General features: G+C 43.3%; 1 protein-coding gene across 1 annotated transcript in view; it reads left to right on the plus strand.

The window, feature by feature from the left end:
- Positions 1 to 4,993: 4,993 nt before the first annotated feature.
- The window catches only part of per1b (period circadian clock 1b), a 23,352-nt gene continuing 10,409 nt past the window's right edge, over positions 4,994 to 17,936 (plus strand). Inside the window, exons 1-8 of the mRNA XM_048235725.1 lie at positions 4,994 to 5,242; positions 12,174 to 13,196; positions 14,283 to 14,539; positions 14,652 to 14,845; positions 15,928 to 16,102; positions 16,516 to 16,710; positions 16,957 to 17,035; positions 17,406 to 17,512. Of these exons, the coding sequence (XP_048091682.1) occupies positions 12,811 to 13,196; positions 14,283 to 14,539; positions 14,652 to 14,845; positions 15,928 to 16,102; positions 16,516 to 16,710; positions 16,957 to 17,035; positions 17,406 to 17,512 (1,393 nt within the window). The 5' untranslated portion in view covers positions 4,994 to 5,242; positions 12,174 to 12,810. The remainder of the gene's footprint in view (positions 5,243 to 12,173; positions 13,197 to 14,282; positions 14,540 to 14,651; positions 14,846 to 15,927; positions 16,103 to 16,515; positions 16,711 to 16,956; positions 17,036 to 17,405; positions 17,513 to 17,936) is intronic.

A 17,936-nucleotide genomic window follows, 5' to 3' on the forward strand; every position in this document is an offset into this window, starting at 1 on the left:
TGTCGCCACTCTGTTTCTATACCACTCTGGCTTTCTGGGTGTGGCAAGGTCGGAACACCTATTCTTTTCCTACCTCTCGCAAAGCTTGCCCTATGTCCTCATCAGTTATTAAATCAACAGTAGCTTTGAAAGATGGCTGGCCTGCAAGGTAAAGGACAAAGTCCTCTGACAGGAAATGAGGGCCTGGACCGCCATGTATAACGAAACTGCAATCATCTTCCCTGCCATGTAGTACTCATCCTCCCTGACAGCTGCAAATTAAAATCATTCATTCATTTTCAAAACTATAACCATGTTTCTAATTATTCAAAGCTTAATTCAAATCGGTTAAGTATTCCTTTAAAGGACAAATACGGCGCAAAATGACCTATAGTCATTAAATGACATAGGCTATGTTATCTTGGTAGTTAAGTTAAATGTTAGAAGTCTATTGGTAGGCTCACGAGGAGACCGCGCGCACAGCTGACTACTGAACAAGACCGAATGTAGGCTAATCATGGGCAGTGCTTGAGTCTAGTGTAGATCAATATGAGTGTGTATGTCAGCTAATTCAGAGACATGGAGAGCATGACATTTGCAGCTTGAGGCTACATGTCTTGGAGCGATATGGCGGGGGAAGTAACGCGCGATATATTCCCCCCCCGTCGCGCGAACCGGTGACCGAATCTATTAACTCGGTAGGCCAACCAACGACCGTCCGGTTGAACCGACTTGCGTATAAGAGTCGGTTGTCCCATCAGGAAATACGTAAATCTAACAAAGAAAATATCGCGACAAATGATATATCGCGGCAAATGCACGTAACAGTCCAAGCCTTTTCTACAATAGGGTTCTAGAATAAACTAGAAATGCAATTCCAAGGAATTACCAGTGCATGAAAATGCTAAAGTTGTGATGTAAAATATCATGTATAGTTAAAACAGATAATACAGAGATGGTTACTACGGTGATGCTAGGATAGACATGGTGGTTGCATAGCTTAATAAAAGTTGATAGTTTAAAAGTAGACTGTTTAAAAGCTGAATGTAGATAGTTTAAAAGTTGTTGATAGACAGTAGATAGTTTAAAAGTTGTTGATAGACAGCTAGTTTAATAGATAGTTTAATTATAGTTTAAAAGTAGACCGTTTAAAAGTTTAAGGTAAATAGTTTAAAAGTTGTTGACAGACTGGAAGTTTAATGAATGTTGATATTCAAATGGTTTAATGGCTGTGTATAGGTAGATATTTGACGATAACTGAAAGTTGGATTGGCTCTAATGTTTGCTAGCAGTTATGCTAAGATTTTTAACTATGCTAACCATGCTACTTAGCTAATGTTTTATAGCAGTGCTAGCAATGCTAACATGCTAACCATGTTACTTAGCTAACTTAGCTAACTATGCTAGCAATGTTAACTATGTTAACCATGCTACTTAGCTAACTTAACTAACGTTTTCTAGTAGTTTTGCTAAACATGCTAACTATGTTAGCAATGTTAACATGCTAACTATGCTAACCATGTGACTTAGCTAACCTAGCTTATCATTTTTAGTAGTTGTGCTAACTCTGCTAACTAGCATGCTAACAATGCTAACATGCTAACAATGTTAACCACGTGACTTAGTTAACCCAGCTAATCATTTTTAGTAGTTATGCTAACTATCATTTTTTAACCAATGTTAACAATGCTAACATGCTTAAGTATCTTAACCATGTGACTTAGCTAACCTAGCTAGTCATTTTAGCAGTTTTGCTAACAATGCTAACATGCTTAACTATGCTGAATGCTAATAGCTACAGTGGGTAGGAGTCATAGTTGATGACAAGTTAAAAGTTGTTGATAGACAGCTAGTTTAATAGATAGTTTTAATAATAGTTTAAAAGTAGACTGTTTAAAAGTTGAATGTATATAGTTAAAAAGTTTAAAAGTTGAATGTAAATAGTTTAAAAGTTGTTGATAGACAGCTAGTTTAATAGATAGATAGTTTAATGATAGTTTAAAAGTAGACCATTTTAAAAGTTGAATGTAAAAAAGTTCAGTAGTTTAATGGGTTACATTGTTTAACAGTGGATTATTGTAGTGATGAGGGACTTTATTTTAACAGTTTTGGGCAGAGGAAACAGTTGAATAGGATGTGTAGTCTTAATTGACCCAGATTGTATGCTTAAAAAGCCTGAGGCTGCAGGTGGCCTGAACACCTGCCATAGGATTCTAATTGCAGGTGAAAGTTAAAAGTTGTTTAACTAGTTTAATAGATAGTTTAATAATAGTTTAAAAGTAGTTCCCTAAACTGTTTAAAAGTTGAATGCGAGCCTACAAATATATAGTTAAAAGAGTTTAAAAACTGCACTGTGTTGAATGTAAATAGTTTAAAAGTTGTTGATAGACAGCTAGTTTAATGATGGACAATCCTTTATTGCATTTAATGAAGTTTAAAAGTCATTTAAAAGTTAATGTCAAGCAAAAAAGTTCAGTAATGTTAATTGTTTAACAGTGGATTATTGTAGTGAGGACTTTTATTTTAACAGTTTTAAAAAGTTGAATAGGATTTTCTTAATTGACCCAATAGTTTAAAAGCAATGTTAAGTCTATGGGGATTTTAAAAGTTTTTCTTTAATAGTTTAAAAGTATAAAAGTTTCAAAGACATAGCAGCTTGGTCCGTTTGAATACCTACGTTACAAAGTTTGAATGAAGTTTCTAAGTTAAACTGTTCAAGAGAAATAGCGTACGGAGAAAGTGGTAAGCGGAATAATAATAAGAAGTTGTTGATGTTGCCTTGGAAGAACAGTACAGTCATACACTGTAATAAGTTGCCTAGGAAGAACAGTACAGTGCATTTTCATGCACTGTAATAAAACAGTGTGTTTGAAATAATGGAATTTATGCTCTCTCATGAAGCTGGGTCGATGGGACATGGGGAGGGTGGGTCTGTTGATCGGGGAGGGGGCGTGGCGCCACGAGTAGTTCAAGCAGACGTAGGACTTTCATGTACTTCGATCAGGGGGAGGGGGCGTTGCACTGTGTCAATACCACGCCCCTCCCCCCCTGAGAAACAAAGTCTCACTCCTTGCAAACTTCAAAACTTGAGAGCCCTGCTGTAATAGTAGGCTATTGTCACACAAAACTTTCTCACCCTGATTCAACATGACTTCAACTGCCACTGCAATAGACTCTGAAGTTCGCCTACAAAAAAGCTGCCATCTTTGATATCCGGTATCTTGCCATTTTTTCTATGGGAAATCAACATGGGGGTTTTGAATATCGCACCTGTTAAATTTCGCAGGGACGAAGAAATTGGAAATGCTGATGTTTGCTCAACACACTTTTGTCCTCTGCCTTAGAGTAGCCTAGCTCCTGTGATCTTCGGTAGCCTACGACGGCAACCTTAGATTTGTGCTACCCCAGAGCTATATGCAAGCCACCTAGTTATGTTTTATGTTAGCTTCAATCAACACCCGGATCTCCTTATATAGGCAAAAATGGCAGCTTTGGTTCTTTTTTGTAGGCGAATTTCAGAGGTCACAGAGAATACAGTAAGCCTGTCTATAACATACAGAAACTTGATGTCCAAAAAAAAACACATTTAAAGTAGCCTAGGAACTAGGCCTACAGTAGCCTAGAGTCTCTAGTCTAGGCCTATGACTCTGCTGTCACCTATATCCCAGATAGCTATGTGTTCCCTCTATGTGTTTACTGTGGATGATGGAATGTTGTGGGTTAGTGAATGTGAACGTGTGTAGCTTGTGTGCGTGTGTAAACTCCGCCCATCCAACCATAGGACGCGCACACAGGATAACTAGGTCACGTTATTGTTTACTTCGAAATCAATTCTGGACATCTCCGGTATCGAGCAACTAGAAGCAACATTACTCAGGTGAGCTTCTTCTCGCTTGAATTATTATATGCATGTAATTCCTCTATGAGGAAATACTTGATGGCCTATCCCATGTTATTCAGGAAACGGTCCTTGCAACGGGCATCCGTTTTTAGGCAATTAGTTAAAATGATGGGATGGACTGTTTGATTTAATGGGGAGCTGTCATGCACTGACAAGCAATTGTAACAAGTAGGCCTAATTAACCTTTTGTGATAAATATGTGTACAATAGACCTACGATAAGCGCAGACAAAAATAGACTAAAGCCTTAAAATGTTGCACATATCCCTAAATGACTTATATAACCAAACACCCCCATACATTGACCAATTATTCCCCCTTATAATATGCTTGTGTCAAATGTTTTTTTTAGGACTAAGACAAAAACGTCCATGCAGTCCATGCTAACCTATTTTCTTTCTTGGGTGAGGGGCGTTGGATGCTATGTTTGACACGGGTTCCTTAGGTTCGTTCCAACATGGCCTGACAACCAGTATATAAGTTCACTGGGCTCATTTCAGTCCTTCACATACATTGACAAGGCAGAAGGATGGGTGTTGGGTAAACGATGCAGTGCGCTTGCGTGAGCCTGGCCAGCTCGCCAGCCGCGTGACTGCATAGGTTTCTGAGCCCAAATTGACGTCACTTGTTCAGTGCCTTGCCAACACGTGGAACTGTGCATGCAAGGAGCTCGCTTCACCGTAAAGAATGAATTGCTGTGTGCCTACGAAATTAGAGGGCGCGGCCGTATAGTTTTATTTAGTACATGTACAGATATTGTGAAGTAGGTCTAATGATCAATAAGTGATTAAATAAGTAATTAAGTTAAATAATGGTTAACGTAACACATAGGAAATTATATTCGATACAACTCCGTCTGTATGGCTTGTTCATTGCATGCCACTTAATGGACTGAATTTCTGTAGGGACGTTTACTGTACAATTTACGGTACTACGACAGTAGCCGTCAACATTTTGCTTGTTGTGTTCCCTTCAGAGCAGGCACGGTGCAACGTGAGAGCTGAAACTCGTGCGGCCAGCTCCTCCCACCTCGTTCCCACCTTAGCCAATCAGAATAAAGTAGGCTATGAGTAGGCGCAGGCGCAGCTATGCTGAAAAACAAACCAATAATATTTCGGGAAGTTAATGCCTTGAAAAAAAGGTACACAAACACGTGTATCTATGCGTGTACTGGCGTGGTGAAGGCAAATGTGTGCCACAGTATCTGGAGAAGTGCATGAGTGAGGCTGAATCTACCCGGGACGCTATAACCAAACCTCCGACATCTGCGTTTTGAGGAGTAGTTATTATGAAGACAACGTCTCGATACTGACATCAGCCATCAAGAACCGGGGAATAATATCCTATATCCCGCTGCTAAAAGGTGAGAAGGTTTCATCTCTAACGTTTGCTGATACTAAGGTGACTGTCTGTCGCTTTGCGGCTTGATAAAATAGCCTAGACAACGTCTCATTTTAACAGTGCTTTTTATTTGTTGACTGTTTAACTGTAGCTGCTCCGTATCCTACGTGAATAATGTCAAATCTCCTGGAATGTCCACCCGTGCTTTTCGCTGCTCTCACGTTGTAAGCCTATGTCCGGTCACTGTAATGCAATAAGTGGATGTCATTGCATAGCCAGTTGCTGCATGATAACATTGTGTTGCGTGGAATCACTCGGTAAATATCTCTTTAATATAGTCTACATTATCATACAAATACGCTAGATAGCTACATGACGGTTTGTGTTTAAATTTGTTGTAACTGGACTATAATAGTGTGAAAAAGGTGTCAGCAGGTAGAAGATCTTGAAGATATTGCATAGCTGTTTGTATCGGCACTTATTTAGTCGATGTGCGCTTTTCTTACCATCTGTAGTTGCATAAGTTGGCCACAGCTCACAGAAGGCGCATGTGCACATTCGCCGTCACGCTCTCTCCCACAGGTAGCATCAAATGGATGTGGAGTTAGGCTACTTGTCATTTCACCAGGCATAAAATGAAAAGATGACAAGTGCGATGGTGCCGTAGTGACTATCAGCAGTGACGGCCATTGCCACTAAATCAGCTTCAGCTTTATCAGCTTGCCGACTGATACCCCTTTCCAAAAACGTGAGGTTTTGCCATGCAGATAGGCTACCTGACAGGCATACAGATGCATAGGTACTTAAAATGAGTCAACCTGTGTCAACTAGGTAGGTCACCTCCACCTAGGTAGGTTACCTCTTGGCCAATGTTGGGATTGCCCATGTCATTTTGAACAGTGATTGAAGGACATTCCACTTTGAGAAACCAGAACAGTATTGTTATGTCTATTTAGCCTGTGTGAAGAAAGACTTCATATAGGCCTACCAATGAGAATCCTCCCACCACTCTCACAATCTCTTTAATGTGCCTTATTTCTGTCTGTCATCAAATGAATCTTTCTGCCATATGCCAGGCTTGTGCAGCTAGCTGAGGAATCTGCACCACAAAATGTAAACAAATTCCAGTAGCCTATAAGTGTCCAGTCTGTTTCCTCCACGAAACGCTGCTCAGAGTGCAGCATGGAGATGGGTGGTGCAGCAGCGCCACTGTTCATTGCGGTCAGATAGTATCAGTCACCCAGCTGGTGATGTGCACAGGAGAGACGTGATGGCTCTGGGATGAGGACGTTTCCGGGCTGTAGCAGTTCACTGCTTACAAAGGTGGAAATTGTCTGGGCTTATCTGAATATAATTAGGTCAAGTATAGGCTCATTTAGATGCTGTATTTCATGTAATCCACCATACGTCTGTCTGTTCGTCATCTCAAGGTGCAAAAGGAAAACCCAGCTGCTAAGTAATCTCTTTGGATTTGCTACGTGCTCCTTTTGATAGAACGGAGATGTAGTGAAAAGAACATTGTAAAAAGATGTAACTTAATGTAACAAAGTGGTGTTAAGCCAAGGGCTGAAATACACCAGCCCTATCTATATCTCAAGGACTTTCTGTTTCCGTGGTTGGATTTTTTTTTTAGACTCCTTCTATTTGTCACTGTCCAATGCAGTATATTTCTTTGAAGAAATTAAATCCATTTAATGGTCTGGGTAGTAGAGCTAATAATAGGTGGATTCTTCAAAGTGAAAGTGAAATATAGATTAAGATGCATGTATTGTAGAGCGTGCTTCAGGCAGGTCTTGGTAGTGTGAAGGGAGTTTGAAGCACACAGAGACTGACCAGGTCAAAAGCAAAGACAAATATAGCAAAGACAAAATATAAAATTGGCAACAAAGCTTTTCTCATTCTTTATAATATACGACACCATGTAAAGTGATCGTATTCTTGGTTTTCCAGTTTCTCTGTGTGCTCACTGGCTTACTGCATGGCAGCTGCCTAGCCATCGGGGCACTGATGGTGTTAGTGGATTACAAGAACTGTGTCACTTGGGAATGTCATGTGACCTCTGCCTTTTGGAAGATAGTGATACATTAGTTGGATGACTTGTGTTCACTGTGAATAGTTTGCATGGCTTGCATATGTTGCAGGCTGGGTCTGCACCTGTTTATTATTTTTTTTTTTAAGGTGAATTACAAAAATAAAAAAATAAAATAGAAAGACTATAGACAAATAAGCTTGTTATAGATAGTTTGAGACAAAGAATTACATATACAAAACCTCTGCAAACAAGACACAAAATCTTCATTCCTCAGATCAAAATGTAGGCCGGTAATTCTCAAATCAGTCAATTTTATTTGACCTGAGTTGGTTTCATATAGCAGCTGTGATTTGATGACCTTGTATGCGACAGAGAAATACTGCGTAGGCTATAATTCATATGGAATTTCTTCATGTGCATTGTCACCCTCTTTCTCGCTCCATCTCCTTTGGAGCAAAGCTGGGGTTGGGGGGGTAGTGATTCTGGACAAAAAAATAAATAAATAAAAAACAATGCACTGTGGGAGTTGTAGGCTGGCGGCCTAGCAGACCCAGAGAGGTGGCGCCCCAGAATTATAGATACAAAAGGATTCACTAGAGTTAGGCTGATAGCCCTGCCTACGTCTTTAATGTTTCTAGTGCGTAGGTGACTATTTCAGACCTGTGTGAAAGGCTTGAATTGACAGAGCAGAGAGTGTTTATCTTTAGGCAGACTATTGTGAGAAGGACCTGGAAATGGCTTAATCGTAGCCTATCTGAGAAAGACGTCAAGGAACTGGCACACAGTAAGACACCGAAAGATTACCTGAAATAAAATCATTGACTAAAATAATTGTAGGCTAAATACATTGATACATCAGAAGCTATTGAATTTGAGGTTAAGTTACCATGCTTTCTATCTGAAGGTCAAAACATAGTGTTAAATTGTCTGTTAGGGTATTTTGTCGAACAACTGGGTGTGCATTCAGGAAGTTCAGTAGGCTAAATTATTAAATTATTTAAAATATGAACGAAAGCGTGAAAGCGCAGGTGATAGTCGCCTACGCTCAGAATGTGCTCGAGCGATGGACCAATCGCAGTCCGGTTTAGGGTAAAATGAGAACGCTAGACTCAGTCATTGGCTAGTGGAGCTGACCAGTGAGGAGCGAGGAGGGCCTAACGAAATCACTGCTCTGTACACGTGCGCTGAGTGTTTACACGGAGCGTCGTAGGCAGACCGAGTGGAAGGCCACCAACCAATCGCGTTTCTCCATTATGCAATGCTTTCAACGGCAGGCGAATAATCAGAAATGAGCAGCGAGGGCGCTGTTCTTACGGGGAACGCCAGCAAGCAGAATAATTCTACACATTTCTGCCTACCATTATAATACAACGAGTGGGTTTTCAGGTTGCCCACTGTCAAATCCTCTCCACGAATCATTATTTTAAACCGCCACTACCATAGCCGTTCAAACCATGTGTTGAACTCCGCTACAAGCACCGAATACGCCCGCATCGCCCTCTTCTTATACCGGTGGGTGCAACTCATTGTGCTGCTTTTATTCTTGAGCCGGGGTGGGAGCGCAATTTTGTATTATTAGAGTATTATTCTAAATGAATGTATCAATCACAAATGTTGTTTTTCTGCGCTGTAACTATAAGGCAAATCTGCATGCTCGATGTTCACTTTACGAAATCGTGTGATGATGTAGGCTATACTGATAGAGAAAAGCCAAAAGCGCCAGCACTATATCAGGCATAAGATGAGTGTTCAGCAGCTGTCTGGCTAGCGTTTTGATTCTGGCATCGTCCTGGCTATCAGCCAGGCAGATTCAGTTGCCCATATTATGTACATTAACTAGATCTCTGTTGCATTAAGAACTCAGTGTTAATAGTAGATCAGGAGAGAAGTATTAATCGTCATGACTCATGCACAGTTGTGTAATAACTGGAAAACATCATTCCATTTATTGATTCTGGCCCCATAGTTCTGTAAAACCGAGGCGATTTTGGTACATGATGGAAGACGGTCAGTCATATCAGAACTTGCCTACCAGTGATTCATCCTAGTTGCATAATATTAATTGCATAATTGACAAAGTCTGTGGTGGAAAACATGCGGTTCTCGGTAGAACACCAGCTAAATGTATTTGTAGTAAACTATTCTTGTGGTCAGGCTCTCAAAGGGTAGGTAACACCAGTTCATGGGCAAGTCATGAGATTGAAGACTGTGGGTGCTGGGCAGCTCTGGAAAGCTACCTTTTGTGACAGCAGAATGAAGGCAGCTGAAGATGTTTTAATGAATGCTATAGGCTTTTCTTTATGCAGGAGGTCTTGTTTTCCGCAGGGTTGTTATTGTGTTGATGCCTGCAAGTATGGAGATGGGTCCTGACCGAGTGTGTGCGTGTCTGTGTGAAAGTGTATGTGTGGGTGGACTGGATGCAGCATGTAGGCTGCTTCTCCAGCACAAACGGCTGGCTGGTTGAGACTGGAGGAGAGGAGAGGATGTGGGAAGTGTGCCTCAGTACTTAGATATACCCACACTCACATGTGTCTTACTGGGTTGGGCTCTGAGATGCATGGAGAAGGTCCAGTTGTCCATCATGTTACTGAGAATGTTTTGTCTCTCTATCTATCTATCTATCTATCTATCTATCTATCTACTGTATCTATCTTTCTATCTCTCTCTCTCTTTCTCTCTATCTGTCTGTCTCTACCACTGATTTTCTATTTCGTTATCTGTACCTCTGTCTGTCCCACCTGTATCCCCACCTGTATCCCATATCTGTCCCATTTTGTCATGCTTGCTATCGTGCCTCTTTCTTTTTCTCTTTTGTGTTTTTCTCTCACACTCACTGTCTCTCTCACTGTTGCCTCTTCTCCTCTGCTGTCTGAATACCAGAATACCAGATGATGAACATCAACAAAAACAGAGCCAGATAAGAGTGCAAAGGTTGACAGGAACTGATGGGCTTTGGCATTTGGCCACCTATCAAATGTCCTATCAGTTCCTGTCAACCTTTGCACTCTTATCTGGCTCTGTTTTTGTTGATGTTCATCATCTGGTATTCTGGTAGCATCTCCAGCTTATACAGAATCAAAACTGGTTTAGTGCAACTTTTATTGATGCTTACTCATCTACTAAAGAATCCCTAAGCCATTACCATGATGTTGCTAAATCAAATAAGTGGCCTACCTGGACCAAGCATGTGATCTTAAGATTCTTTGCAGTCGCACATACCCAGACCCAACAGTGAAGGCATGAATTACCTCACTCCACCACTCACACACACACACACATGCCCACACAGTTGTTGTACAGTGTCACCCTGGTTACTTCTTAGGTTGCCATTCACTGGCTTATAGGATTACTTGTCTCGGAGGCAGAAAATAGGTGGCAGGTGTACAGGTGTGCGTCAGTAGAAGGTGTGGGACATGAAGGCACTGTTCCAAAATAGCCGCTCAAGAGAGACAGGACAGACCTGACAACACTTTTAGTCTGCATGCGTCGAGAGAAGTCGGGCACCCTTGAAGAATTACCCTGGAAAAGTGAAGCTCATCTCAAGGTGCCTGTTCATGACGCAGTAGACTGGAGATGGATCAGGGAGCCTTTCAGTGTTCACTCTCACCTTTCTCTCTCTCTTTCTCTCCCTTCCTCTCTCTCTCCATCTTAGCATCCTCCCCTCTTTCTCTCTGCCCAGCATCCTGCTCTGAGCAGGTGGGCTTAGGGATGGTTGGCATGGTGATATGCATGGTTTTTCATCCAGTCATAAATGAAGCCCTCGCTCCTCAGTGCTCCTCTCGGGAGACACAAGTCACTAAGGTGCAGGGTGTAATTTACGCAGCACAGTGTAAGTTAATTTGGATAAAAGTCGGCGCTTACACCGCCTCAAGCAGGTGTCAAACATATTAAACAGCTTGATTTTGTGTGTGTGTGTGCATCTAGATTGCTTCACTGTAACGTGGAGTTTTACTGGCAAGGTTTTAGTTTTTGTTGTGTTTATGTGTTTTTTTATCATTCATAAACCACTCAAGCACAGACTGGTAGGACAGTGTTTGCCACAGTGCTGGCAGAGACTACGGGTCGGGTTATTTGTTAATGTCAGTTGGCACTCATCCAGCATGTCTGGTCATTCACTCTTTGTGTGTGTGTGTGTGTGTGTGTCTGTGTGTGTGTGTGAGTGTGTGTGTGATTGTGTATGAATTGGGGCTGTTCCAGCAGGTCTGGTCAATCAGTGTTTGTGTGTGTGTGTGCGCGTGCCAGAGGGTGGAATAGGCGCATGTGTGTTTGGTGCTTCAGCCTCCCTCCCCTCCGCGTCTCGGGGTTATTCACGGCACTGGCCACTCAAGCTCACATGGACCAGCCTGCGCTCAGCCTCTGAGGTCCAGGGCAGGCAGGGAAAAGGCTGTAGGGATGGCCATCAAAGTCCGCCACTTACATGCACAGATTTCACTGTAATGCGTATGTTTTTGTAACAGTTATTACAAACCATATTTTCCTATAAGCTCACATGTGGCTATTTAATGCTATAAAACATTATTGTTGACACTGAACAATTGAATCAAATGCATGTATACTGAAGAGCTCAGGGAGACAAATAACACCTAGATATCAGTCTTGTTTGTGCACACATATCTGTGTGTGTGTGTGTGCCTGCATGTGCACACACATGTGCATACCCCCCCTGTTCCCTTTATGTGTGTCCACTCTTTGAACTGAAAAGGTTGCATCCATTTGAAGCTGCAGTCACACAGGTTTCTTAGAGGATTCCCAGGACACTGACTGCAGTTCAGCACTGCTGTTCTTTTCAAAGGATGGGTAGAGAACCCGGGGATGAGAACTAGCCTATTCATGATTCCACTGTAGGACTAAACAACTGGTGGTATCTCCCATGGTCTGTCCACTGAACCTCACGGTTCTGTCCCACTTTGTCTGTTCACAGGAGGCTTTCGTTAGAAGAGGTGAAGAGGACCCGTGCATGATTTCAGAGGAGTGACAATCAAGCCGAAGCTGAAACGAAAAAGAGATTCTTCTCGCTCGCGTCTGTTTTTTTTTCACCCTTCATCGTGCAGCAGTCTGCTTCACACTCTACCCAACAGTCCATCTGGCTGCTTCGTGGTAGCCAAGTTTGTTTTGTAAGCGCCATTCCAGTTTTCTGGGATTTTTTTTGTCAGCCTCTCCAAGCTGAGATCTTTCGAAGTTAACGACTTTTATGTGTAACTGCAGTTGAAAAAACGACCTGTTCTTTCACCTGCATTGTCACATTTGCTTCTAAGCGTGTAGGCTCCATCTACACACTCCAGATTGTTCAACCTGTTTCCAAATACAACATAAGGTTTTAACGGGAGTGTGCGTTTATCCTTCGATTTTCGATCATTATTTTACTCTCGTTCCATCCTATGGGAAGCCTTACTGTTTTGAAGCAATTGACTGACATAAAGACAATCATGATTCAACTGTTCTGTAGACCTTGCAGTCCCACATAGTCGACAGTTTATTTACAATTTTTCAGTCTCACCGAGACAAATTGGCCAACCACAGTAATCATTGAACCGGCCAATCAGAAGTGTAATATTAGTATGAGTTATGAGAACCATGACACCGCCCCTAGCAACGGCACACGGGGCGGAGGGGGGCAGGCGGACGAAGAGGAAGATGCCGGCCACGACATGAGCGGAGGCTCCACGTCCCCGGAAGGCGTCAACAGGGACAGCGGCTCGTCCCCGAGCGGCGCGTCGGGAGGGGCCGGCGGCTCGTCGGGCGGCGACCCACGGGGCACGAACTCGGACGACACGGACGCGCTGTCGAGCGGCAACGACTCCGGCGAGCGGGAGAGTGAGGAGCGGGAGAGTGAGGAGCGAGAGAACGGCTCGCGAGGGATGCAGTTCCCGCGCAGCTACCAGAGCTCGTCCAGCCACAACTGCAAGGACTCGGGGATGCTGGAGACGACGGAGAGCAACAAGAGGTAAGGGAACAAGGATGTCCTTGGACACAGTGGACACCCTGACAGTCAGTCAAACATGGATACAGACACTGTTCCCCAACATGAGAAAGTAGCATTCAGATGACTATGATGATGGATGATTACTATACCTTTGGCAGTAAGTAGAAAACAGGCCCAATGACGCATGTATGTGTTGCTTGAGATGGACATTGAGACTCCGTGCTAAATTATATGTAGTCATGTTCAGCATCTCAAACCCTTCATCAGTCTCTCATGGTCATATATATATATATATATATATATATATATATATATATATATATATATATATATATATATATATATATATATATATATATATATATAGACATACACACACGAGAGACTGAAAGGCGGTGCGTCAAAAGGGGAGGGAGTGTTAATGAAAGAGAGGTCGGTGCACGTCAGTCAGAAGAGGTGTATTTGTGTGTGTCAGGTGGAGAGTGATGAGACTCTTTTTTCCTACCTCCCCAATCCTCTCTCTTTCCTGTTATTTAAGTCCATTTTGATGGCTAAATGTGTCCTGTGTTTTGTCCCCTGGTAATGTTCTCTTATCTATTTATCCCCTCCTCCCTTGGCCTCGTTATTCTGTTCTTGTTCTTGTTCATGTCCTTGTTCTTTTCTCCTCTTATCTTTCTTCCATGCCCCCCTGCTCGGCCCTAACACTCACCCCCGTTTCCCCTCTCTCACGCATCTTCTCCCTCCTGTCCTGCATCTACACCAGACTCCACTCCATTCATTCTCTCTCTCTCACTCTCTTTATCTCTGTTTTGTCATTCACTCTTTTTTTCTGTTCTCCTTGACACTTTCATTAAGTTCATGTCCCAAACATCACTGCTGTCACCCCATCCTCATCCTTGTCCTTCTATGTACCCCCCCTCTCTCTTCCTGTTCTCTTTCACCACTCCATTTCTACTCCACCTTCAGCCTCTCCTCATCTCCGTCCTTCAACCTTGTTACTCTCCTCTCCTCTGTCTCCCAAAATGCAACATTTGAATGTTTGTGTTCCAAGATATATATGCTTAGTCTCTCTCTCTCTCTCTCTCTCTCTCTCCCATCCTTTTCCAGCTTGAACTCACACAGCCCGTCCCCTCCCAGCAGCTCGGTGGGCTACAGCCTGCTGAGCGGGGGCAGCTCAGAGCGGGACCCCCCCAGCACCAGCGGCTGCAGCAGTGACCAGTCGGCGCGCGTCCAGACCCAGAAGGAGCTCATGAAGGCCCTCAAGGAGCTCAAGATCCGCCTGCCGGCCGAGCGCAAGCCCAAGGGCCGCTCGTCCACACTCAACGCGCTCAAGTACGCGCTCAGCTGCGTCAAGCAAGTCCGAGGTAGGTCAGGGACGTGTGTGTGTGTGTGTGTGTGTTCGTGTGTGTTCCTCCTTTTCTTTTCTTTGCCAATGACAATGGAACTCTAAGTGTGTATGTATTTGTGTTTCCTTAGCCAATCAAGAGTACTACCACCAGTGGAACATTGAGGAGTGCCATGGCTGCAGTATAGACCTCTCCGCTTTTACCATAGATGAGCTAGACAACATCACATCTGAGTACACCCTCAAGAACACTGTACGTATACACACACACACACACACACGGACATATGCATGTACATTTAAACAGTGTTGTGACCTTCAGACATAGGAGGCAGATGTACTGTTCATGATGTACTGTTAAGATGAACTTAATCGTTTGGCTGAAATGAAGGCTAAAACTTATTGTGTGCTGCTAGCACACAATGCTAGCTAGCCGTCTTGTAATGAGGAAAATGAGAGGGTTACATACATAACCACTGACACTTCACCACTTCAACCACTTCAAATCCAATCTAATTCACATCAGTATCGTATTTATAGAGTGGTACTCATTTCAGAGGCGAAGCACACTCTGAAAACCTTTTAACCTTTCTCACACACACACACACACACACACACACACACACACACACACACACACTCACACTCCACTCACTAAGTAGATATTACTGCACAGTTAGATAAATGTTGATAATTAAGCATGTTTTCATTAGCTGCCTGTTGTGCAATCACACAATTAATATCAAGTGTTTCAGGGTCAAGCCCTCTGCCTAATTAGCCTTAAATGTTAAAAAATGTAATAGTTCAAATCCATTAACATTCTTTTTATGATATTAATAATAATATTACTATTTTTTTTATTGTTCAGAGAAATCTGTTGTTTTCACCCTTATAAAGATTTGGTTTATTGTAGTTGATTTGATTTTCAATGGGAAGCAACCATCTTTGGTGTTATACTTTTGCTTTCCTTGGTATTATTTCTAATTTGAAAGATGGCCATCTTATTTGGCAGTGGTTGATGACTTTAATGGGGAAGAGCTCATGTTCTGCATGCCTGCTTAACCTGATGAGGGGACATTGGGTGATGTTCCTGTACTCGGATGGTCTCGTGGCCAGTGTTCTCCAGGGGGTTCTGTGCTGCTTCTCTCCACCCACCATCTCAAATCACCTCTTCTCTCTTCATTTTGCTTTGTTTTTCTTTCTTGTGTTCTCCCTCTCCCTGGAGCCCTTCTTTCTTTCTCCATCTTCCTCCCCTTCTTTCTCTCTCCCTGCCTCCTCCCGACACAAAACGCTTAAACTACACCCATGTAAGATGTACTTATCTCTCTTCTCTCTCTCTCTCTCTCTCTCTCTCTCTGGCCTCTCAGGACACCTGTTGATCTCTCTCGGTCCTTCCCTGGGGGGAAGGTGGTGTACATCTGCGCCCCTCAGACCTCCCTCGCTTATAAGGCTGCAAGCCCGGAAGAGTGGTGCCTGCAGGGGGCGCTCTTCTCTGAGCTGCTGGCCCCCCAGGACATCAGCACCTTCTACAGCAGCACGGCGCCATGCCGCCTGCCGCCCTGGGCCGCCTGCATCGGCTCCGGTAAGACTGAGGGGGGTCAACACAGGGGTCAAAGGGAACGGGTTAAGGGATAAACATTCCTGCGCCCCAGCATATATATATATATATATATATATATAGCTCTCTAACACACACATACAGACGCACACACACACACACACACTGGAAAAGAGTCACCTGACTGAAAATAATCATAAGCAGCAGGATTTGGGAGTTTTGTCTATAGTCAAGAAGCTTGTCTGCTTGTCTGTTGTGTTTTTTTATTTATTTATTTATTTTAATTTAAGTTGAAGTTGGTCCATTTTTGTCAGATTTCTAAATAGTGGCTACACACACACACACACACACACACACACACACACACAGAATAAGATGGTCTGAAGTTGCTTGCTCATATGTGATCATCATGTTTGTGTGTGTGCTTTTTCCCGCAGCCTCCCCGCCAGTGGACTGCACGCAGGAGAAGTCTATGTTCTGCCGGATCAGTGCCGACGTGCTGCACGGGGGCGAGATGCGCTACTACCCGTTCCGCCTGACGCCTTACCAGCTGACACTGCGCGACTCGGACGCCTCAGAGCCCCAGCCCTGCTGCCTGCTCATCGCCGAGAGGGTCCACTCTGGATATGAAGGTACATACACACACTGACACATCATGGATACACATAGACACATGAACACACGCACACACACACACACTCACTCAAATACAGCCAAGTATAAATATAGACTGTTGTTGTGGTGACATAAGCCTACTTCAAGCCCAATTTTCAAATGTGTGTTTGTGTGTTAAGGTGAGGGTGACAGTCCACGTTTGACCTGACCTGCTAACATTTGTTCTCTGTGTCCTCTTCTCTGCCCTGTCCTCGCTCCTCCAGCCCCTCGTATCCCCCCAGACAAGAGGATCTTCACCACCAGCCACACTCCCAGCTGCCTCTTCCAGGAGGTGGACGAGAGGTCAGTCTCCTCTTTCTCACACGTTCACAGAGTCTCTCTCTCTCTCTCTCTCTCTCTCTCTCTCTCTCTCTCTCTCTCTCTCAAATCAGAAATAGACACTTCAAGCTGTGAAAATGCTGGTGGTCCAAATTGGTGTTCACCCTCTGACCACTGGTTAGTTTAAAACATATGACTCTTGTACTGTGATCTAGTTATTTGTGATGACACATGTTCTAGAGGTTAACATGACATGATCATTTCTTCAAATAGTTTTCAAATAGTGTTTCTTATGTTTGTCCTGGACCTATTTAGTTACCACAGTGATGCGGTTATGTTTGTGTAAGGTAACTGCACTTCAGTTGTAAGGAACATTTCTGTGCTTGTCTTGCAGAGCGGTGCCGTTGCTAGGTTACCTGCCACAGGACCTGGTAGGCACACCAGTGCTACTCTACGTTCACCCTGAGGACCGACACATTATGGTGGCTATTCACAAGAAGAGTGAGTGCTCTATTTATCCATCCATCCATCCATCATTTTCCTCTATTCCTCTCTGGTTCTTTTTTATTCTCTGTCTTTTTTTCTTCCTCTGACTCTGAGATTCTCTCTTCTCTGCACTCTTTCACATTTCTCATCACTTCTTTCTCTGTTCTCCTCCATTATCTTTATAGTTCTGTTTCTCTCTCTCTCTCTCTCTCTCTCTCTCTCTCTCTCTCTCTCTCTCTCTCTCTCTCTCTCTCTGTTATGACGGCTGCCAGACACAATTATACACACAGGCACAGACACACAGGCACAGACACACACACGAATGTTACTTGGCTAGATAGTTGCGTTAACTTTGAAATTACTCTTTTATGCTCCCAGCTAGTTGGTCATCAGTGACCGACTTTAAAGTCCGCTGGTCCTGCACCGTTGCCAGACACAC

The sequence above is a fragment of the Alosa alosa genome, chromosome 24, assembly GCF_017589495.1.
Source record: "Alosa alosa isolate M-15738 ecotype Scorff River chromosome 24, AALO_Geno_1.1, whole genome shotgun sequence".
Classification (NCBI taxonomy): domain Eukaryota; kingdom Metazoa; phylum Chordata; class Actinopteri; order Clupeiformes; family Clupeidae; genus Alosa; species Alosa alosa.